Here is a 25064-nt window from a genome sequence, read left to right on the forward strand (position 1 = left end):
CCTGCCCCCCTGGCTACGGAGGCGCCTACAAATTGGAGCAGATGGTATTAAGGGTAAGTTGCTACAATGGATAAAAGGATGATTGAGTGGAAGAAGACAGAGGGTGGTAATCAATGGGCACTGCTCTTCGTGGACTAATGTTATTAGTAGAGTCCCACAGGGTTTAGTGTTGGATCCACCATTGTTTTGTATATTTATCAATGATATGGATGAAGGTATATAGGGCTTAGTGTTGAAGTTTGCAGATGATACGAAGGTTGGCAGGGTTGTTAATGACAGTAATAGCAGTGAGCTACTGCAACATGATCTAGAAAATTTGGGCAGACGGGCTGAGAAGTGGCAACTGAAGTTTGACCTTGACAAATGCAAAGTACTGCATATGGATAGAAGCAACCCCAGAGAAATGAACCAACTGTGTGGTACTACAATTAAGGTGGTAGATAATGAAAAAGACCTGGGAGTAATTGTGCAGTCAGATATGAAGTTTTCTGAGCAATACAGACAGGCTACCAGGGAAAAGGAGTGATTGTCCCTCTGCATAAGGCAATGGTCAGGCCATGCCTTGAGTACTGCATACAGGTCTGGAAGTCTCATTTTAGAAAGGATGTAGATTTGCTTGAGCGTGTACAAAGAAGGGCAACAATATTGGTGAGGGGAATGAAGGGATCCTCTTACCAAGAGCGGCTTAAGTTCTGCAAATTGCAATGGCCAGAGACCAGGCACATTCATGGTGATCTGATTGAGGTGTATAAAACCTTGAATGGGTTAAGCACGCTGAATTCTGATGGAATTCTTCCACTTGTTCAGATTATGAACCTAAGGGGGCATAAATTCAAATTAAGGAAAGGCAGATGTAGAATAGATGTGCAGAAATTTGCCTTTAACCAGCAGGTGGTGGTAGTAGTAGTAGTATCATGTGATGCAAGAAAGCAAGTGTATGAGCTGATGCTGCATAAGCTCACACACTTGTTTCAAAAAAAAAAATCACACCATTCTCTCCAAATGCCTCTCCAGTTCCTCCTTAAATTTATTTAACCTATCAACTTCCACAAGGACAGATGGAAGTTTGTTCCAGCAATTCACCACCCACTGGCTGAAGGCAAATTTCCGCACATCTATTCTACATCTGTCTTTTCTTAATTTGAATTTATGCCACCTTAGGTTCGTAATCTGAACAAATGGAAGGATCCCATCAGAATTCAGCATGCTCAACCCATTCAAGGCCTTATACACCTCAATCAGATCACCGCGCAGGTGCCTAGTCTTCAGCCACTGCAATTTGCAGAACTTAAGCCTCTCTTGGTAAGACGATCCCTTCATTCCCCTCACCAACCTTCTTGCCCTTCTCTGTACACGCTCAAGCAAATCTACATCGTTCCTAAAATGAGGCCTCCAGACCTGTACGCAGTACTCAAGGCGTGGCCTGACCATTGCCTTATACAGAGGGACAATCACCTCCTTTTCCTGCTAGCAAAATTCCTATATATCACTGACAAAACCCCATGACCTGCCCTAGCAGGCATGGGGTTCTGCATTGGTACGTTTCTCTGCGGTTACTTCTATCCATATGCAGTACTTTGCATTTGTCAAGGTTAAACTTCAGTTGCCACTTCTTAGCCCATCTGCCCAAGTTATCTAGATCCTGCTGCAGTAGCACATTGCCATTACTGTCATTAACAACCCTGCCAACCTTTGTATCATCTGCAAACTTCGACACTAAGCCTGATATACCTTCATCAATATCATTGATAAATATAGAAAACAACAGTGGACCGAAAACCGAACCTTGTGGGACTCCACTAATAAAATTGTCCACGAAGAGCAGCACCCATTAATTAACCCTCTCTGTTTTCCTCCATTCAACCATTATTTTATCCATTGTAACAACTTACCCTTAAACCATTCTGCTCCAATTTGTACAGTAGTCTTCCATGCGCAACGGTGTCTAAAGCTTTCCTGAAATCCAAATATATGATATCAAAATTATTTTTTGCATCCAGTTCCTTTGTAATCACATCATAATATCCTATCAAATTTATCAGACAAGACTTACCCTTGACAAGCCCATGCTGTTTCTGAATTATTGCTGCAGTCTTGCCTCGATGATCGTGCAATGGATCTTTAACCAGTGACTCCATTATTTTACACGGAACAGAAGTTAAACTATCTGGTCTGTAATTACTCGTGTCACCCTTCGATCCGCCTTTGTGAATTGGGAATACATTTGCACATCTGCAGTCCGTGAGAACCTCTCCTGAGTCCAAGGATGCTCTCATAATTATGGCTAAGGATTTGCTTTGTTGCTTTGCTGCCTCCTTTAATATAACTGGATAGCTCCCATCCACTCTAGGTGCCTTTCTTATGTTTAACTTCAACAATTTCTCCTCCACTTTGCTCTCAGTTATAACAACAAAATCATTAAGCTTCCTGCTACAATTTGATAACCTTCTGCCATTTTCAAACCTTAATAACTCCTCATGTGTGAATTTAGATGCAAAATACTCATTCAGTTTGTTTGCTATCTGAGCAGGATCATCAACAGCCGAACCATCGATATCCAGTGGACCAATCAGATTCATCCCCTTCCTTTTAGAGTTTATATAAGTAAAGAAATCCTTGCTGTTTTTCTTAGCTTCTTTTGCCAAAGATTTCTCGTAATCTGCCTTCGCCTGCCTAACCTCCTTTGTGACCTGATTACAGACTCGCTTATATCTGTCATAGACTTCTGAGTCACTTGATAATTTATATGCATCCCATGCATTTTTCTTCTCTGTCACGAGTCTCATTAGTTCATTTGATATCCATTTAGGCCTAAATCTTGAACAATATTTCTTAATAGGTATGAAACTTTTAGTAGCATCCACGATTAATTCCTTGAATGCTTCCCACTTAGAATTTACTGTTGGCAACATCGTCAGTTGATCCCACTGTACAGAATTTAAAAACTGCCTGAGACCATTGTACTCACCTTTAAGAAAGCAAAAACCCTTTCCTTTACCCCTGATGGTAATTATATCTTTAAGTAAATCCCACATCAGTACACTGTGATCACTGCCACCTAGCGGTTCCTTTATCTGCAAATTCTTAATACAGGAATGTTCACTGCTGATAACCAGATCAAGAGTATTACCCTCTCTGGTTGCCTCTCAAACATACTGCTGCAGAAAACAATCATCCATTAAATCCACAAAAGTCTTACTAGTGTGTGAGTGACCAACCCATAAGTTCCAGTCAATATCTGGGAAGGTAAAATCCCCCATTATAAGACATTCCGATTTACTAGCCCACTCTATTTCTCTGTACAATTCTTCATTGTACTCATTCAAGTCATTAGGCCTATAACACGCTCCTACTCTTATTTTTGCTTTTGCAGTGCTTATGTCACACCAAACTGACTCAACAGTGCACTGTTCATTTTATCAACTGGATGCACTTCTTTTGATTTTATGTTTTCCTTAATTAACAGCATAACACCTCCTCCCTTCCTACCCTGTCTATCCTTTCTGTACACATTGTACTACCCAAATTCCAGTTCGGTATTCCTTATATCTGTGTGACACCATGTCTCTGCTATCCCAACAATATCTGCCTTTGATGTCTTGACCAACACTTCAAATTCATCAAATTTATTTACTATACTTTTAGCATTGGTATACATGTTCCTATTCTTATTATTAGTTACCCTAACACATCCCATATACCCACCTGTTTCATGATGATTACCGAGGTGGTTAATTGCCGGAACAAACTTCCATCTGTTGTTGTGGAAGTTGATAGGTTAAATAAATTTAAGGAGGAACCGGAGAAACATTTAGAGGGAATGGTTGTGTGAAATTTTTTTCGTTTTTTGGCTGATGCTGCATAATACACTTGCTTTCTTGCATCACTTGCCGGGCTCCTCCGTAGCCAGGTGGGAAGGAGCAACAGTGCGTAGCACACGCTTCTTGATTAGACCGGGGTTCGAGCCCGTCACCACCAAATACGAAGGATGCGGAAAGGTCAATGGAATGACCACCGTATATTCCCGGAGCAATATGGCCTTAGTTGCTAATGCTCCTAAAAAAAAACCAAACCAAACCAAGCATCACTTGCCACTACTACTACTATATTAATCAAGGTATATCAGGCTTGACATCCAAGTTTGCAGATGACACGAAGGTTGGCAGGGTTGTTAATGACAGTACATTACTGCAATAGGATCTGGAAAAGTTGAGCAGATGGGCTGAGAGGTACTACATACGGGCAGCAGTAACTCCAGAGTAGTAGAGAATGAAAAAGAACTGGGGGTAATTGTGCAGACAGGCTGCAAGGGTGCAAGAGCTCATGAGGTCTTGTCAATGATATACAGAAATTTTGCTAGCAGGGATAAGGAGGTGATTATCCCCTTGTATAAGGCAATGGTCAGCCCACACCTTGAATACTGAATACAGGTCTGGAGGCCTCATTTTAGGAAAGATGTAGAGCTGCTAGAATGAGTACAGTTCTTTGGACTAAAAGAAAATTTAGAAATTATAAATTAGCTGATGCCATTTAGCCTTATCAAAATTCAACAAGATTGGTGAGTGGAACAAAAGGTTGCTCTTACCAAAAAAAGGCTTAAGTTCTGCAAATTGCAGCATCTAAAGACTAGGCACCTGCAAGGTGATCTGACAGAGGCCTTGAATGGTTTGAGCAAGCTCAATGTTGATGGGATTCTTCCTCATGCTCAGATTGCGCACATGAGGGGACATAGATTTAAATTGAGGTAAGACAGTTGTAGAATAGATGTGCTGAAATTTGCCTTTAGCCAACGGGTGGTTGATTGCTGGCACAAACTTACATCTGTCATTGTGGAAACTGATAGCTTAAATAAGTTCAAGCCAGAACTAGACAAACTTTTGGAATGAATGGATGGGTGAAATGGAAATGGTTTTTTTTTTTTGGCTGATGCTGTATAAGCTTGCTTTTTTGCATCATATGCCTCTATTACTGCTAATGCTAAAACAAAAGATAGGATGAGAATGGCCTCCTACTTTAAAGAATCTTGATAAGGCTAAAGGGCATCAGCTAATTTATAATTTCTAAATTTTCTTTTAGTCCAAAGGACCATTATCTTTGGAAAAACTTACACCTAATCTTATGGAAAGGATGGACCAACATGTTGATAAAATCGGGTATGTTTTTTTTTTTTTTTTTTTGTTTTTTTTACGGTTAATGGCAAATAAGCTTTGATTCTTGAAGCAATTTGCTATTATTATTATTATTACTACTAATATTTTCATACCCTTCAAATCCATGACTAGTATGTGCAATAAGATAATAGCTAGCCTTTACATTGGTGCTTTCCAAAATATTCTTTAAAAATCAATGATGTACAGCATTAAAAAAAAAAAAAAAAAAAATTTGTAACAGACCATCATTTGACTCTACAGTTTATACAATTTTTACTTGGAAATACTATAGAATATTGTATAAGGTTAAAACAGACTATTTGCATTTCAGCATGTGATATATTTTAGTGAAATGTAACATATGCTGAAACTGCCTACCTAATTAGGATTTAAATAAATGATCTTTGAATATTAACATTTATATACTCCACACTTATTTTACATGAAAAATAATTTTCCTCTGCAACTAGTGCACCTTGAAGATATCTATAATAATAGTTTTTTATCCTTTATGCTTCAATTTAACAGTTCAAAAGCATCATTAAAAATACATACTTGGATGTAGTGCACTTTCAAGTCCTTCATAGTAAGCCCGATTCTCTGGGTTTCTATTTAATAATTCCCTAAATACTAATGCAGCTTCAGAAGCTTCTTCTAGTTGTAATAATAAATTAGCTGCAAAAATTATGAAAATAATGTGTGAAATTCTTTTCAAAGGAACTTTTTAAAAATTTAGACAGAGAGAATACAGATAACTTGAGAGAGAGAGAGAGAGAAATATAATTAAATGAACATAGAAATCAATCTATTTTCAAGTAAAATAAATAAAATTTTAATAAAACATTGGCTGTTTTATTTCATCAAAATTTACCACAAGTCACAATGTTTGCTATTAATTTTTTAGAATAGTTCATGAAAAAAAACATGACATACAATCAGGGAAAATAAATTAAGCCTCAAGTAAAGTATGTATAATTATTTTCAAAACCTGGGAACCTCATGTGTCAGATTCAAGACCACGTGTTTCGAAATGCATTAAGGGAAATCAGGACTCTTTAAATACATAGTTCTCCCTTTACCCATCATTGCCAGCCGAAGACGTTTATACGAAAGTCTCTCGTGATGACTATTGGCCTCATCTAGCTTTCATGTTAATATTTCACATCTATGACAACCTGCAATAAGATGGTGCGCTTTTTCTTCCTCGGCAAATCTTAACCACAGATCTTTTAATATTTTCGTCCTTATTTATTATTTTTAAAAGAATTTTTAATTTTTAATCTAAATTCTAAATTAGTTTTAATCCTATTCCATCTTAACATCATGAAACAGAGCAGGTCAACTGAGGTAGAACCGACAATTAAGCCTTTATGCTATCATCTCCATTTAGTCTAATTCATATACGGTGCTTTAAGATGTTCTATTAATCACCTAAATAAATTTACAAACAAATGATTTTACCAATAAAGGCAATGATCTTTGCTTTAATGAATTAAATTGACCTATTGTATGTGAATGTTATGGCTGTTTTTACTTCTGTAAACATAAAAACATTACTTAAATTTATTTTTTTAAATACTTTTAGCAAATGAGATTATGGTTGAGCAAACGATCAATTGACCTTCTTCACAAGGTCATTTTTTCTCAGAGCAACACACTGGTAGGAATTCCTGATTTCTGAAATTCACACCTAAAAGTTTGGAATCTCAGTGTACGACAATGTAGGGTTGAATATGAAAAAAAAAAAAAAAAAAAAAACACACATTACAAAGTGTTTTAAGATTTTTTATTAAGCATTGAAAAACTTATTCAAACGATAGCAAAAAGTTATTCAAATTATTAATAATCAACTATACTAATTTTTCATCAATATCCTCCACAAGATTTTATCGCTGCCTCTCAAAGATGTAGCATTCTGGTGATTAATTTTATAATAGCGTCTTGACTAATATTATATTCCAAGAAATCTACAAGATTTCCCTCAAATTTTGTGAAGATGGGCAGACTTCAAGAGCTTGATAGTCTATATGCTCCAATAAACAACTGGGGTTGTTGTTATTTGGTTTTTAGGAGCATTAGCAACTAAGGCCATATTGCTCCGGGATATGCGGTGGTCATTCCTTGACCTTTCCGCATCCTCCGTATTTGGTGGCGACGGGCTCAAACCCCAGTCTAATCAAGAAGCGTGTGCTACGCACTGCTGCTGCTCCTTCCCACCTGGCTACAGAGGTGCCTAACAACTGGGGTGGCCACACCATAATTTGCAATATCCCTTCCATTGTCTAGTTGCTACAAATTCCCTGCGCAGCATAAGCTGTACTTTGGGTCATTTTCTTATAAATTGTAATATAAATTTCTTCCATGAAGTCAAAGTCCAGAGGATATTGCACTATATTCAAGAATGTTTTTATAGCCTTCTTTTCTTAAAATTCATTCAATTCTAATGATGTCATCCACTCTAGAAAAACAGAAGCAACCCCAGGTCATGATGGAACCACTACCATGCTTAACTGTATTATTATTACAGAAAAGAGTATACTATAGGTGCTAAACAATGTTTAACACCTCTAGTCAAGTACAATCTTCAGCTGATTGTCTCACATAAACTCTATGCTACGATCCAAATTTTCAAAATTGGATTAATCTTTTGTTTAATTTGAGATGGAACCAATAAGTTTCAAAGCCAGTCACAGCAGTGCCTTAAGTATTTTAATGAATAATGGATTTGCCTAAATGGGTGATGTTATCCAATTAAAAACAATATGAGTTACTTTATGCTGAATAGGTGGACAGTTCTAGTCATTTCTAAAGAGCACATGCCTGAGCACTGTAGAGTTCATCACTAGCGAGACCACAGTGTCCCCTGATGCGTAACTACAAAAGTTAATACAGAGAAGCATTATTTAAAAGCTGTTTCAAATATTGCAATAATTTGCATTGAAACAGTCCCTCTTTTATTAATTATGTAATTTTGCATTAATTGAAACAAACCATTTTTGAGTTATCCAAATATGAACTGTTATTATTATATTAATTTGTACATTATATTAATATTATGTATCTGTTTTAACTGAATGGATTTCTAATACTCAAAAATAGTATGTTGTACAGAATAGAGTATACATATTTATTATTTATTTTTAATAAATACATTCAGATCGGATGTGTTCTCAAAGTGTGCCCCCACTAGAGGAATACACTCGCTTTTTGGAGGCATATGTTGTTTGTATGAAGCACTTTATAAAGAAATAGGGACAAACATTTTTTTAAAATCCTTTGATTGGTTAACTTAGTTTAGTTTAAATGTACTGAAGAATATATTAATTTATAAAAGTATGTATGAGCACTCAAAGCTTGAAAAGCTTTGAGTGCTCATACTCAAACAGATTTGACATTTCATGTCAAATCTGTTTATTTGGACTTGTTCTGGAAGGAGTGTGCGAAATGAAATCTTTTAAGATGGGGTGCAAGGCACAAATGTATGGAAACCTTAAATTTTTGAGGGATTATGAACCAGCAAAAAAAAAAAAAAAAAAATAGAAATTAATTTGAATAACACAAAAATGTATCTTGTACATTCATGAGCAATAAAGATATACAATTCATTTTTCAGTAAAAAACAATGTTAAGGAAACAACAATGGCAGGGGGGGGGGAAATGAAGAATAATGGCATAATTAGATTCAAACACAAGAATTCTTTATTAATTCTATGTGCTAGCATACCATATACAACACTTAATAGATTTGCAAAAGCAAATAATATTTGCATGTATAAAATTCCCCATGTGATGCAAATTAATTACATTTTTCAAGAAAACTTCTGAGTATCTGAAGTACTAGTCTATTTTTTCTTTAAAGTTTCATTTGCAAAAGATCTGCTAATTCTAAGAGTGCCATATCATACTTCCTTTGTAAGTGACAATCTTTTGCAATTATTCTCTGATATCTAGATTCATTAAACATTAAATTCCCTCAACCTTGATTCACTAACAAATTAGTTTTCTTGATAATAACACAACCACAAAACCCCCCCACTTCCATTTTAGCTTCATTAAATCTGAATTTTTTTTCTAGTAACTCAATTTTTGTTTCTTTAAAAATTTTAGGCTTAACTGTAAACAAGCCATTGTTTTTGTATATAGTGGTAGGGAATTCAAATTTTTAATTAAGGTAGTTAGGTAGCTCTAACGTATAATTTATATAGTATTCACTAGAAACGTTTCACTGTTTCTATTAGATAGCATAGTACTGACATTTAATTAATTTAATTTATTGATTTTATTAATTTAAAGTATCATGCCCCAAACAAGAGCAGCAAAGCAACGGGCACAAAGTGGCAGGAGTGCTGTGACTTGGGGGAGAACTGAGGGGGGCGATTCTCCAATGCATCACAGCCTAAAAAAATGTGCAACTTGTGAAATGTTTGCTGAACTTTCTGGAACGGAACATGACATTGCCATGGGAGATGTCTTTGTGGGTGCGCGATGTAAGGAGTGTAAGGAAATCAGGCGACAACTCAGCGTTGTTATGGACCTATATGAGAGTTTGAAGGACAGGGTGGATGCCCTTGAAAGATCTAAATTGAGGGGCCCATCAGGCTCTCAGCTGCCCACATCAACGCCAGAGCTTGCACTTGGTCATCATGCAACACAGCGGCAACCCCCAAGGCAGAATGCGCTGGTCCCACAGGAACTAGTAGTTGTTGGTGACTCTATTGTCAGGGAAACGGGAAACATGCTTTGTAAAAAGCATAGGTGGAACAGGACCAGAGTATGTCTGCCAGGGGCAAAGGTTGATGACGTTGTAGAGCGGATATCATCTTTTAAGGGCACAAAAGGTGATATAGTTGTACACGTTGGCACTAATGATATTAGGAGTAGGAGACCAGCAGAACTACTTAACAAGTACAGGTCACTGTTGAACAAAAGCCGAGAATTAGGGTTGAAAGTGTCTGCAATTCTGCCCAGACACGATAGAAGGGAGTATATGATGAGAGCCTTGTCAATCAATTCAGCCATGGAAAGAATGTGCAAGGCTCAAGAGGTAGAATTTTTTTCAGCCTGGACTGTACTTGTTAACAGGAGAGACTGCTTCTATAGGGATGGGATACACTTAATTAGAAAGGGTGCAAGAATATTTGCTGATGCTATCGAGGCAGTGTTAGGTGGGTCGGAAAACTGATAGCTTGGGGGGATACAAGGCCTAATAGTTTAACAGTAGCCGTAGGTAGAGGTGAAGGTGATTCTTGCACAACTTCTATTAGAATAAGTAGCGACCTGGAGCGTGGGGTGTTGGGGGTTTCGGGCACGGATGGCAGTCATCCTGAAATAGGTGGGTATATGGGATGTGTTAGGGTAACTAAGAATAGGAGTAGGAGCATGTATGCTTGCATGTATACCAATGCTAGAAGTATAGTAAATAAATTTGATGAATTTGAAGTGTTGGTCAAGACCTCAAAGGCGGATATTGTTGGGATAGCAGAGATGTGGTGTCACACAGATATAAGGAATGCTGAACTGGAATTTGGGGGGTACAATGTGTACAGAAAGGATAGACAGGATAGAAAGGGAGGAGATGTTATGCTGTTAATTAAGAAAAACATAAAATCAAAAGAAGTGCATCCAGTTGATATAGATGAACAGTGCACTGTTGAGTCAGTTTGGTGTGACATAAGCACTGCGAAAGCAAAAATAAGAGTAGGAGTGTGTTATAGGCTTAATGACTCGAATGAGTACAATGAACAATTGTACAGAGAAATAGAGTGGGCTAGTAAATCGGAATGTCTTATAATGGGGGATTTTAACTTCCCAGATATTGACTGGAACTTGTGGGTTGGTCACTCACACACTAGTCAGACTTTTGTGGATTTATTGGATGATTGTTTTCTGCAGCAGCATGTTCGAGAGGCAACCAGAGAAAGTAATACTCTTGATCTGGTTATCAGCAGTGATCATTCGTGTATTAAGAATTTGCAGACAAAGGAACCACTAGGTGGCAGTGATCACAGTGTACTGATGTGGGATTTATTTAAAGATTTAATTACCATCAGGGGTAAAGGAAAGGGTTTTTGCTTCCGTAAAGGTGAGTACAGTGGTCTCCGACAGTTTTTAAATTCTGTACAGTGGGATAAACTGACAATGTTACCAACAGTAAATTCTAAGTGGGAGGCATTCATTACTAAAAGTTTCATACCTATTAAGAAATATTGTTCAAGGTTTAGGCCTAAATGGTTATCTAATGAACTAATGAGACTCGTAATAGAGAAGAAAAATGCATGGGATGCATATAAATTATCAAGCGACTCAGAAGCCTATGGCAGATATAAGTTAGTCTGTAATCAGGTGACAAAGGAGGTTAGGCAGGCGAAGGCAGATTACGAGAAATCCTTGGCAAAAGATGCTAAGAAAAACAGCAAGGATTTCTTTACTTATATAAACTCTAAAAGGAAGGGGATGAATCTGATTGGTCCACTTGACATCAATGGTTCGACTGTTGATGATCCTGCTCAGATAGCAAACAAACTGAATGAGTATTTTGCATCTACATTCTCATCACACATGAGGAATTATTAAGGTTTGCAAATGGCAGAAGGTTATCAAATTGTAGCAGGATACTTAATGATTTTGGAATAACTGAAAGCAAAGTGGAGGAGAAATTGTTGAAGTTAAATATAAGAAAAGCACCTGGGGTGGATGGGATCTATCCAGTTATATTAAAAGAGGCGGCAAAGCAACAAAGCAAACCCTTAGCCATAATTATGAGAGCGTCCTTGGACTCAGAGGAGGTTCCCACGGACTGGAGATTTGCAAATGTATCCCCAATTCACAAAGGGGGATCGAAGGGTGACAGGAGTAATTACAGACCAGTTAGTTTAACTTCTGTTCCGGGTAAAATAATGGAGTCACTGGTTAAAGATGCATTGCAGGATCATCTAGACAAGACTGCAGCAATAATTCAGACACAGCATGGGTTTGTTAAGGGAAAGCCTTGTCTGACAAATTTGATAGGATATTATGATGTGGTTACAAAGGAACTGGATGCAAAAAATAATTTTGATAACATATATTTGGATTTCAGGAAAGCTTTTGACACTGTTGCGCATGGAAGACTATTGTACAAATCGGAGCAGAATGGTATTAAGGGTAAGTTGCTACAATGGATAAAAGGATGGTTAAGTAGGAGAAGACAGAGGGTGGTAATCAATGGGTGCTGCTCTTCTTGGACTAATGTTATTAGTGGAGTCCCACAGGGTTCGGTGTTAGGTCCACTGTTGTTTTGTATATTTATCAATGATATTGATGAAGGTATATCAGGCTTAGTGTCGAAGTTTGCAGATGATACAAAGGTTGGCAGGGTTGTTAATGACAGTAATGGCAATGTGCTACTGCAACAGGATCTAGATAACTTGGGCAGATGGGCTAAGAAGTGGCAACTGAAGTTTAACCTTGACAAATGCAAAGTACTGCATATGGGTAGAAGTAACCCCAGAGAAACATACCAACTGTGTGGTACTACACTTGAGGTGGTAGAAAATGAAAAAGACCTGGGAGTAATTGTGCAGTCAGATATGAAGTTTTCTGAGCAATGCAGGCAGGCTGCCAGGGCAGGTCATGGGGTTTTGTCAATGATATATAGGAATTTTGCTAGCAGGGGAAAGGTGATTATCCCTCTGTATAAGGCAATGGTCAGGCCACGCCTTGAGTACTGCATACAGGTCTGGAGGCCTCATTTTAGGAAGGATGTAGATTTACTTGAGCGTGTACAGAGAAGGGCAACAAGATTGGTGAGGGGAATGAGGGGATCCTCTTACGAAGAGAGGCTTAAGTTCTGCAAATTGCAGTGGCTGGAGACTAGGCACCTGAGCGGTGATCTGACTGAGGTATATAAGGCCTTGAATGGGTTGAGCACGCTGAATTCTGATGGGATCCTTCCACTAGTTCAGATTACGAACCTAAGCGGGCATAAATTCAAATTAAGAAAAGACAGATGTAGAATAGATGTGCGGAAATTTGCCTTTAGCCAGCGGGTGGTTAATTGCTGGAACAAACTTCCATCTGTCGTTGTGGAAGTTGATTGGTTGAATAAATTTAAGGAGGAACTGGACAGGCATTTGGAGGGAATGGTGCGAATTTTTTTTTTTTTTTTTGGCTGATGCTGCATAAGCTCATACACTTGCTTTCTTGCATCACATGCCACTGCTACTACTACTAACCTCACTCATTTACATAAACAGGATGAGCCAAGTTCAACATTCAAGCAATGTTAAGAAGTAACAAATTACAACATTTGGGCAATGTTATGTGTATGTATGTACACACAGAGAACCATATGAAGAATTCCCAGAAAAAAATATAATAAATAAAATAAAATGATTTCTGTATCAGGCAGATATCACATAGTGTAATCAGTTTCTATTACAAAATATTTGCTGTTGATTTTTTTTATCTGTGTGGAGTGCTGGAAAAATATTTGACAATAAAATTATCATTACATTTAACTGTTGAGAGGTATATAAAGGAAAATATTTTTATGCTGCTGATTTATTAAGAAACGTTTGTATTATTTACAGAACTGTTCTTTCAGTGGAGTTCCCAATGAGTCAGTTTAAGATGTGAACTAATTTTTGCTCTCTTTCCCACTGCTGACTTCTCTGCTTAGTTGGTAGCTACAGTGTAATCACATAACCAACTAAAGCTGTTTTCACCACCCAAGTAATGCTAAAAATGTTCTCTCCATAGGTGAGGAGAGGAAATTCATTCATTACAAAAATATTTTCTCACCTCATGATAAACTTGGTTGTCTACCATTCAAAACTAATGAAAATAAAATAAGATTTTAATAAAATAGTCATTATATTACAGCTAAATAAATAAAAGCACAAATAAAATACATGACATTAAAGCTGATGATAATTCTGCTTAAAAAAAGGGAATAGTATAAACTAAACCTGAGTTTTGAGGGATAAGAACTCCTTCCAATAAGGAAAGGAACTGGTTGGCAAGGGGCATCCAGTTCCTTTCCTTACTGGAGGGAGTTCTTTACTGAAAGGATTTCCTTAAATCCAGACACATTGTTCCAGAAGTTCTTAAAACATCACATGGGTAACAGTGGCATCCAGAGTGAAGACAACTAGTATAAATCCATCACTGTACCCTGCTATTTGATACCCATACGTCTAGTAATCACACAACTTTAATCAATGGGTTCAAAAGGTGACAAAAGTTACTATAGACCTGTAAGTTTAATTTGTGTTTTGGGAAAATAATGGAGTCACTGGTTAAAGAAGCATTGCAGGATCATCTAGACAAGACTGCAGTAATAGTTAAGACACAGCATGGGTTTGTTAAAGGGAGGTCTTGTCTGACCAATTTGACTGGATACTATGATGTGGACACAAAGGAACTGAATGCCAAAAATAATTTTGATATCATATACTTGGATTTCAGGAAAGCTTTTGATACTGTTGCACATGGAAGACTGCTGTACAAATTGGAGAGGTATGGTATTAAGGGTAAGTGGCTACAATGGATAAAGGGATGGTTGAGTGGGGAACGACAGAGAGTAGTAATCAATAGACGCTGCTCTTCGTGGACAAATGTTATTAGCGGAGTTCCCCAGGGTTCGGTGTTAGGCCCATTGTTGTTTTATATATTTATCAATGATATTGATGAAGGTATACCAGGTTTAATGTCCAAGTTTACAGATGATACAAAGGTTGGCAGGGTTGTTGACGACAGTAAAGACAATATGCTACTCCAACTGGATCTAGATAAGTTGGGCAAATGGGCTGAGAAGTGGCAACTGAAGTTTAACATTGACAAATGCAAAGTGCTGCAAATGGGTAGCAATAACCGAAGAGACACGTACCAACTGTGTGGTACTACACTCAGAGAAATGGAAAGTGAAAAAGACTTGGGGGATAACTGTGCAGTCAAATATCAAGTTTGCTGAGCAGTGCAGATGGGCTGGTCATGGAGTCTTGTCAATAATATATAGCAATTTTGCTAGCAGGGACAGGGAGGTGATTATCCCATTGTACAAGGCAATTGTATGGCCACATGTGTACAGGTCTTTAAGGCTCATTTTAGGAAGGATGTAGAGTTGCTAGAACAAGTACAAAGAAGGGCAACAAGATTGATGAAGGGAACAAATATGTGCTCTTACCAAGAAAGGCTTAAGTTCTACAAATTGCAGTGCCTGGAAAGTAGGCACCTGTGAGGTGATCTGATTGAGGTGTATAAGGCCTTGAATGGGTTGAGCAAGCTGAATGCTGATGGGATTCTTACTCTTGCTCAGAATAAGAAACTGAGGGGGCATAGATTCAAATTGAGAAAAGACAGTTGTAGAATAGATGCGCAGAAATTTGCCTTTAGCCAGTGGGTGGTTGATTGCTGGAACAGACTTCCATCTTTTGTTGTGGAAGTTGATAGCCTAAATAAAAATAGGGCTGAGCTGGACAGGCATTTGGAACATATGGAGGGGTGAAATGGAAAGTTCTTTTTTTTTGGCTGATGCTGTATAAGCTTGCTTTCTTGCCTCGTATGCCTCTACTAATGCTAACGCAGATGAAGTATGCTATATTTCATCTGTGTTACTCAAATTCTTGTACACATCCGTGCATACAGGCAAGTTCCAGACTACTGAAACATCACTAATAATGATTATCGGTATAGTTTCCACCATACCATATCAATCAAAAAGGAAAGTGCAGTTGATATTATACAGCTTGCACTTAATGGATGAGTGTGTCAATGAAAGATCATGCATTCCTGAAACTCATATCATTCATGGGTTTGTTAAGGGAAAGTCTTGTCTGACAAATTTGATTGGATACTATATGTGGTTACAAAGGAAGTGGATGCAAAAAATAATTTTGATATAATATACTTGGATTTCAGGAAAGCTTTCGATACTGTTGCACATGGAAGACTGCTGTACAAATTGGAGCGATATGGCATTAAGGGCAAGTTGTCGTAATGGATAAAGGGATGGTTGAGTGAGAGATGCCACACTGCTCTAAGTGGACTAATGTTATTAGTGGAGTATCCCAGTGGAGTATGTCAGTGCTGGGCCCATTGTTGTTTTGCGTATTTATTAATGATATCAATGAAGGTACATCAGGCTTAATATCCAAGTTTGCAGATGATACAAAGGTTGGCAGGGTTGTTAATGACAGTAATGGCAGTGTGCTACTGCAACAGGATCTAGAAAATTTGTGCAGATGGGCTGAGAAGTGGCAATTGAAATTTAACATATTGACAAATCCAAAGTATTGCATATGGGTAGAAGTAACCCCAGAGGAACGTACCAACTGTGTGGTACTATGTTTAGGGTGGTAGGAAATGAAAAAGACCTGGGAGTAATTGTTAGTCAGATATGATGTTTTCTGAGCAATGCAGACAGGCTGCAAGAGCAGGTCATGGGGTTTTGTCAATGATATACAGGAATTTTGCTAGCAGGGAAAAGGAGGTGATTATTCCTTTGTATAAGGCAATGGTCAGGCCACGCTTTGAGTACAGATCTGAAGGCCTCATTTTAGGAAGGATGTAGATTTGCTTGAGGAAGTACAGAGAAGGGTAACAACATTGGTGAGGGGAATGAAGGGATCCTTTTACCAAGAGAGGCTCAGTTCTGCAAATTGCAGTGGGTGGAGACTAGGCACCTGCGAGGTGATCTGATTGTAGTGTATAAGGCCTCGATGGTTAATTGCTGGAACAAACTTCCATCTGTCATTGCAAATGTTGATAGCTTAAATAAATTCAAGGAAGAACTGGATAAACTTTTAGAGGGAATGGTTGTGTGAAAAAAATTTTTTTTATTTTTATTTTTTTTTATTGGCTGATGCTACGTAAGCTCACATGCTTGCTTTCTTGCACCACATGCCTCTATTACTATTACTCACCCTAACCAGGATGCAGTTACACTCAAGTGTAACTCAGTAGGAGAAGTAACACATACATTTATTCTGATTGCTTTGTATGTCATAAAATAATATCATGCACACAAGATCATCATCACTTATTAGTTGTTGCTACCAAATGCTGAGTCCTGGATTTGCACTGCAATTCCTGAATTCAAGATCCTGAATTACTGTGGAACAGTTGGGCCAGTGCTCTCATTTTCACCTTGAACGGACATTTCAAGTATGAAATGTCAAGTATGAACTTCCAAAAAATCCTTAGATTAGTGGAAGCATCTCTGCACTCAACTAAGATCACTGTGTAATATGATTTCAATACAAGCTTTATTATTAATCTATAGCTTTTTTGCAAATTTATTAACAGAAACTCAGACATGCTTCTTATGACTAAAATGAGGTTGGAAAGCATGAAAGTTTATATAACTGGAGATCTATTAAAAACTCATAAGGTCTTGTCTCTTTGTTAAATTAGGACAAAAAATAGCCCTGTTATTGTTATAATTTGTATAGTACATTAGCATCTAAGGCCACACTGCACCGTGTATCATGTCTGTACAAGTGTATGTTCATATCTATTTGCATGTGGTGTGGGCTGAAAAACCCAAAATAGCTCGTAGGAGGAATTCTTCTTCTTCTTCGTGAAATTGGTTAACCACAGCCCTGATTGAAGAGGTCTTTAAAAATTCCTCCAGCCACCAACATGATTCAAATCCATTCCCATCTCCAAGTATATAATAGCTTTGCTTTGTTTAGTTTGCATTACATAACACTTAAGGGACAACTATGGTCTAGCTTTTTTCTCACATGACAGAAAAATTAACAGAGGTTTTCCACGATGTGTAGCCAGGGCCCTGCCAACCAATCACATCTACATAGTAAAAAATGTACACCTATCAAATGCCACCCAAAAAAAGTTGCTTTTCCACATGTGCTTGAATAGGTTAAATTAATTTGGGTCATCTACATTTTGAAGCAATGTATCAAATAATATTTAAATTGTATCAAACAATGATTAAAAGCCACAAGTAATGAGAACTGCACAACTTGATCAGTTGTCTGAAGTACTACTGTATTGGAATTAATTGGAGAACCGAGAAGGACACTTGAAAAAGAAGAAATTATCATATTCTTATAGACGTCAGCAGAAAAGATGTACAGACCAATAATGCTTTCAAAGATTACACATGCAAACTCTGTTAATAATCTTGCTTTATAACTATAGCTAAAAATGACAAAATCCTTAATTTAAATGTGCTAAATTATAAAAAATAATAATAATTAAATTACTAAATAATAAAATAATACATAAAAATTAGAATTTTTATTTGGAAAATTATTACTGAATGAATCAAATTTATTAGATAATTATTATTCAGATTATGTGCAACATTTTTACCTTTAGTTTCCAATAGTGTCAATTTATCATAAATTTGTTCTTCATATTTGATCAAATGCTGCAATGCTTCTTCTAGGATCCCAGCCTCCCGCATTACCATGTTTTGATACAGCAACAATTCACTATGTTCATAGTCATAACCCCGCTTCTGAAACAACATAATCCTTGTGATTTTCATAATATAGAAAATATAAAGCTGCTTGTAATTCATAGTCACAAATTTAACAAGGATCAAAATAAATATTCATATTTCTAGAAACCAAACATGCTTACGATGAAAAGAAGAAAGGCTTATTCTAATAAAATATCCGAAATTTATTGCAACATGTTTAAGCAATCTATCATTTGCACTCTAAGATCATGGATAATACTGTATTTAAACAAAATTAAGGCAATCCCAGAGGTATTCTTAGTTTCAGAAGGTAAAGTCAAATCCATAATGTATTCAAGGTAAAAAAGCAAAACAACATGCTTCTCACAATGTGTTCAATATGAAGCATGAAAATCATTCTTGCATTATTTCATTTTCCCATATAGCTACCCTCTCATACAACAAAATTGTCATCACTGTATAAATCACAGCAGCAGATATGCAGACTGCTGTACAGATCATTGAAAAAATAATGCTTCCTAATATAAATCAATGAAAAATGATGAAAGTCTCAGTTATCCTCCATTCTTGGAACAACTAAATTTTAATTGGCAGAAAGCTCAGGTGGTATATACTCCAAAAGTATTCAAACATTTAAGAACTTATTTGCCTCTGTTGTGTATTTGACTATGAAGGTGATCTGAAAAGTAAAGTGTTAGTTCATAATAATAATAATAATTTTATTATTATTATCTGAAAAGGTACCTCCGTAGCCAGGAGCAGCAGTAGTGCATAGCACATGCTTCTTGATTAGACCAGGGTTTGAGCCTGTGACCACCGCATATCCCCAACCCGGATAAAGGGCGAGGGTTGGTGTCAGGAAGGGCAACCGTCCATAAAAATTTCATGCCAAAACAATAAAAACGCTGACCCCATATACATAATGGGAAAAAGGTGAGGACAGACAAAAAAAAATAAATAAAATTATTATTATCTGTAAAGTTATGTAGTAGTAGCAGTTGAGGGTTGTGATGCAAGAAAGCAAGCTTATGTAGTATCAGCAAAAAAAAAAAAAAAAAACATTTTGCACATCCAATCCCTCTAAACGTTTCTCCAGTTCATAATTTATTTAAGCTATCAACTTCCACAATAACAGATGGAAGTTTGTTCCAAAAATCAACTACTCACAGGTTAAAGGCAAATTTCCGCACATCTATTCTATAACTGTCTTTCCTCAATTTGAATTTATGCCCCCTCAGGTTTGTAATCTGAGCAAGAGGAAGAATCCCATCAAAATTCAGCCTGCTCAACCCACTCAAGGCCTTATACACCTCAATCAAATCACCTTGCAGGTGCCTAGTCTCCAGATGCTGCAATTTGCAGACCTTAAAGCCTTTCTTGGTAAGACCATCCTTTCGTTGCTCTCACCAATCTTGTTGCCCTTCTCTGTACTTGCTCAAGCAACTCTACATCTTTCCTAAAATGAGGCCTCCAGACCCATATGCAGAACTCAAGGCATGCTATGACTATGGCATTATACAAAGGGATAATCACCTCTTTTTCCCTACTAGCAAAATTCCAGTATATCATTCACAAGACCTCATGAGCTGCTCTTGCAGACCATCTACAAGAAAATTTCTATCTGACTGCACAATTACTCTCAGGTCTTTTTCATTTTCTACCACCTCAAGTGTAGTACCACACCGTTGGTACATTTCTCTGGAGTTACTTCTACTCATATGCAGTACTTTGCATTTGCCAATGTTAAACTTCAGTTGCCACTTCTCAGCTGATCTGCCCAAATTTTCTAGATCCTGTTGCAGTAGCACACTGCCATTACTGTCATTAACAACCTTGCCAACCTTTGTATCATCTGTAAAATTCAATATTAAGCCTGATATACCTTCATCAATATCATTAATAAATATACAAAACAACACCGGGCCCAACACCGATCCCTGGGAGACTCCACTAATAACATTAGTCCATAAATAGCAGCGTCCATTGATTACCACTCTCTGTCTTCCCCTACTCAACCATCCTCTTATCCATTGTAACAACTTACCCTGAATACCATACTGCTCCAATTTGTATAGTGGTCTTCCATGCACAAGTTTCAAAAGCTTTCCTGAAATACAAGTATATGATATCAAAATTATTTTTTGCATCCAGCTCCTTTGATCGGATACTAATCACATCATAGTATCCGATCAAATTTGTCAGAGTAGACTTTCCCTTAACAAACCCATGCTGTGTCTGAATTATTACTGTAGTCTTGTCTAGATGATCCTGCACTGCATCTTTAACCAGTGACTCCATTATTTTCTCTGGAACAGAAGTTAAACTTACTTGTCTGTAATTACTTGTGTCCTCCTTAGTTCCCCCTTTGTGAATTGAGGATTCATTTGTACATCACCAGTCTGTGGGCACTTCCTCCGAGTCTCATAATTATGGCTAAGGGTTTGCTTACTTCTTTTGCTGCCTCCTTTAATATAACTGGATAGATCCCATCCATCCCAGGTGCCTTTCTTATGTTTAACTTCAACAATTTCACCTCAAATTTGCTCTCAGTTATTACAAAATTAAGCACCCTGTTACAGTTTGATAAACCTCTGGCATTTTCCTCTCTTAATAACTCCTTATGTGCAAATGTAGATGCAAAATACTCATTCAGATTATCAACAGTTGACCATCGATATCAAGTGGATCAATCTGATTCATCCTCTTCCTTCTAGAATTTATATAAGTAAAGAGGTCCTTGCTGTTTTTCTTAGCATCCCTTGCCAAAGATTTCTCGTAATCTGCCTTTGCTTGCTTAACTTCCTTTGTGACTTGATTACAGATTAGCTTATATCTATCATTGGCTTCTGTGTCGCCTGATGTTTTACATGCATCTCCTGCATTTTTGTTCTATGCCATGAGTCTCATTAGTTCATCTGACATCCATTTAGGCGTAAACCCTGAACAGTATTTCTTAATCGGTATGAAAAGACTAGTAGCTTTCACAATTACTTCCTCGAATGCTTCCCTATTTAGAACTTGCTGCTGCTGGTAACATCATCATCATGTGTTAGTTCATAACTTCGGAGTTAGATGTTGCAGCAAATTCCAATTAGTTCTCCATGTAGCCAAGTTTCTAGTAGCATTTCTGTATGTCTTTTAATTTCAATTTACACTGTTTTAAATGCTTCATTTAAAATGGTATTCCTTAACTTCATGTTAAGACTGTTCAAATAGCATGAAATTATTGTGTTTCTGACTGCTGAAAATGTCAGACCAATTAAAATTCATTGGAAATTGCTAACCATCTATAAGGATGAAACTGTTGATATCTGAACTTATGAGTCAAAGGTAGAATTTGGTAAAGTTACACTGTAAATGATCTGGGTTATTAGTAGTACTAGTATTATTAATGGTTGTAGTGGCTTATAGCTTATACAGCTTATACAGCATCAGTCAAAAACAACCAAAAAAAAAAAAAAACCCAATGCCTCCGATTTCACTTGTCCATCCGGAATAATTTATCTAGTTTTTCCTTGAATTTATTCAAACTACCAAACTCTATAACACCAGATGGGAGTTTGTTCCATTAATCAACCAACTTCTGGCTGAAGGCAAATTCATGCACATCTAAATTGCAATCATCCTTCTTTAATTTGAATTTATGCAATCCTCCCATGTGTAGTCTGAGCAAGAGGAAGGATTCCATGAACAATGAGCTTTATTAGAATTCAAAAAAATTGAATTCTCATCACTGACAGAAACAGTTGCTGGTCAAGTGAATATCAGTAACGCTAAATGACAAAGTGCACAAACAAAACAAAAAAAAAAAAAAAAAGGAGAAAAGAAAATGCTCTTGTTCACAGTAATCAATGGAACAAGCAAACAATCATATGTGCTAAGTTTTAGAGATTTCTAAAAAATCTGTTCTTCTGTTTAGGGTCCAGAAAGATGTGCACCAAACAGATTGCCCAAGGAGACCAGTGAAAGAAATAAAAAGACAAGCAGAAGTGTATCAATAACTTTTGCCCAATTCTGAATGTAAAAATGATGCATTTTAAATATGACTGGAGGTGAATCCTGGGTACACCCTTATAATCTCAAAAGCCAGTCCAAGGAATTCTTTTATAAAACATTGTTTAAAATTCAAAGTTGAAGCATCAGGTGGCAAAGTGATGCTGACTGTTTCTTGGAACTCTATGGTGTTATAACACAAAATGTTTTGTAAAAGGGACCACAAATGAATTCCGACTGGTACAATAAGACCCTGGACAAGTCCAAAAAACAAATCAAATGAGTAAGGCCTGGCAACAAAAGAATGATACTTCAACATTACAATGCATAATGTCACTGCAGCCGTGCAATGCCAGCAAGAATTTTGTTGATGGGATTTGCAGTTGTTGTGCATCCTCCTTATAGTCCTGATTTGGTCCCAGGTGGCTTGCTTTTATTCCAAAACTTAAAAAACACTTCTCAGCCAACAGATATAACTGCTGTTAGAGGCTAAAAACACCACGAAGAAAAAGTGGTCATCTTTCAGCCAAAAGAATTTTAACTGAACAGATACAAAAGCTTGTTGTTGTTGTTGTTTTGGTTTTTAGGAACATTAGCAACTAAGGCCATATTGCTCCGGGGATATGCGGTGGTCATTCCCTGACCTTTCCGCATCCTCCGTATTTGGTGGTCACGGGCTCGAACCCCGGTCTAATCAAGAAGCGTGTGCTTACGCACTGCCGCTCCTGCCCACCTGGCTACGGAGGCGCCCAAAAGCTTGTTAAGTGCTGGAAGAAATGCATCTGCTCAGGTGGAGCATGTGGAGGAAAATGATACATCAAATTACACACAACTTTTTTCTTTTTTTTATCTACAGGTACATTTTCTCCTTTTGAATTTATCTTTATTCATTCAAGAGTTATGCAAATAAGCATCATTTTCCAAACCCACCTTTTGTATAATTACTAAAAAGTAAAAATAAACTTTCAGTATGCAACATGCTGATGTTGTTCAATATTTGTAGCTATGAGGCATTAGTGTATTTTGTCCATAAATATATGTGTATTCTGTGGTTTGACTAAATTCTTTGCATGGTCAGAAAAGCTCATTTTTTTCAATAAAGCATAGCTCTTTGTAGCTCTGTGGAATGTAACTTGGATCTTCCTCTACTTCCTTGAGAATGAAATATTCCCAATTAGTTGGTGTTAGAGGAGTAGGAAGACCTTCTCCAAGCAGAACTAGTTTTGATTGTAGAAGCAGGATTAGGATATTCTATTTTATTTTTGCTGCTCCTCAAAAAACCAGAAAGTTTTGTAAGAGAGAAATAGCAATTCGGTCATGCTTGAAATCATTGGCTATTTGAGTCAACTGATTTGGTAAAATTATTGGAAATTTAGATTGGTGGATAATGGGATATCAGATAGCATGGGTATGACTATTATTAAAATTCAAATTAGGTTAAAATGTAAACAAGGTATATTACACAAAGTAAAACAGGTTTCAAAATAAAATCCATACAATATACACTAAAAGGACAGAATTCACAGGATACCTGGTTCCTGGGCAATGCAACGCTAGTGGATGAACCCTTGGCAGGTATATAGGTACACTGCATTCACGTAGATGGTAATTCAATGTCAGTATGGATAAATGTTGTGAGTTAACTGACTTTGAAAGAGGAATGATAGTGGATGCCCGACACATGGGTCACTCTATCGCAGAGATGGTACAGAAATTGCACTATCCCTGTTTGACAGTATCAAGAGTGTATTGGGAATACGCCATTTCCAGAATAACATCTCATTGTGGACAGCACTGTGGGCAGAGAAAGGTGGTGGATGAATGTGCAGGTCAGCCAACCAGAGAGCGACAGTGGCACAAATTACCACAGACTCCAATGAGGGAGGTGCCAGAAATGTCTCCAAGAAGACCATCAGGCGTTCATTAGCCTCAATAGGTTATGAGAGCCGCTGACCCACCAGAGCCCCATTGCTAACACTACAACACAGGACTCTACGCCTCAAATGAGTGAAATAACACTGGCATTGGACCTTGGATATTGGCACCGGGTCTCCTGGTCCAATGAGTCCAGTTTTCAGTTATTTCGAGTGGATGGGACGGTGCGTATCTGACGGAAACCGCAGGAAGCTATGCACCTGTCATGTCAACAAGGAACTGTTTGGGCAGGTGGATGGTCAGTAATAGTCTAGGGTGTGTTCAACTGGCATTCGTTGGGACCTCTGGTACGTCTAGATGCATCTCTGAACAGTCTAAGTTATGTGTCCATCCTTGCAGACCATCTGCATCTCTTCATAGTCATTGTACATCCACAGGGCAATGGACTCTTCCAGCAGGACAATGCACCTCCCCACAGAGCCACGGTGACTAGAACATGGTTCGAAGAGCATTCCACAGATTTTACCACCATGGAATGGCCTCACAATTCACTGGATATAAACCTGTGGAGCATCTTCAGGATGCATTTGAGCTTTGGATCCTCCACCCAGGAATGT

General features: G+C 37.4%; 1 protein-coding gene across 3 annotated transcripts in view; it reads right to left on the minus strand.

Annotated features, from left to right (window-relative positions):
* The window catches only part of Naa15-16 (N-alpha-acetyltransferase 15/16), a 386157-nt gene that overhangs the window by 259263 nt on the left and 101830 nt on the right, over window positions 1-25064 (minus strand). For all 3 annotated transcript variants that reach the window (XR_016546872.1, XM_090371833.1, XM_090371822.1), the window contains 2 exons: window positions 18468-18615; window positions 5706-5825 (listed from right to left, as the gene is read on the minus strand). Coding sequence is in view for 2 of the 3 variants with exons in the window: in XM_090371833.1 (XP_090227959.1) it covers window positions 5706-5825; window positions 18468-18615 (268 nt within the window). In the remaining variant the exon portion in view is untranslated. The remainder of the gene's footprint in view (window positions 1-5705; window positions 5826-18467; window positions 18616-25064) is intronic.

The sequence above is a fragment of the Mastigoproctus giganteus genome, chromosome 1, assembly GCF_048544385.1.
Source record: "Mastigoproctus giganteus isolate SK-2022 chromosome 1, ASM4854438v1, whole genome shotgun sequence".
Lineage (NCBI taxonomy): Eukaryota > Metazoa > Arthropoda > Arachnida > Uropygi > Thelyphonidae > Mastigoproctus > Mastigoproctus giganteus.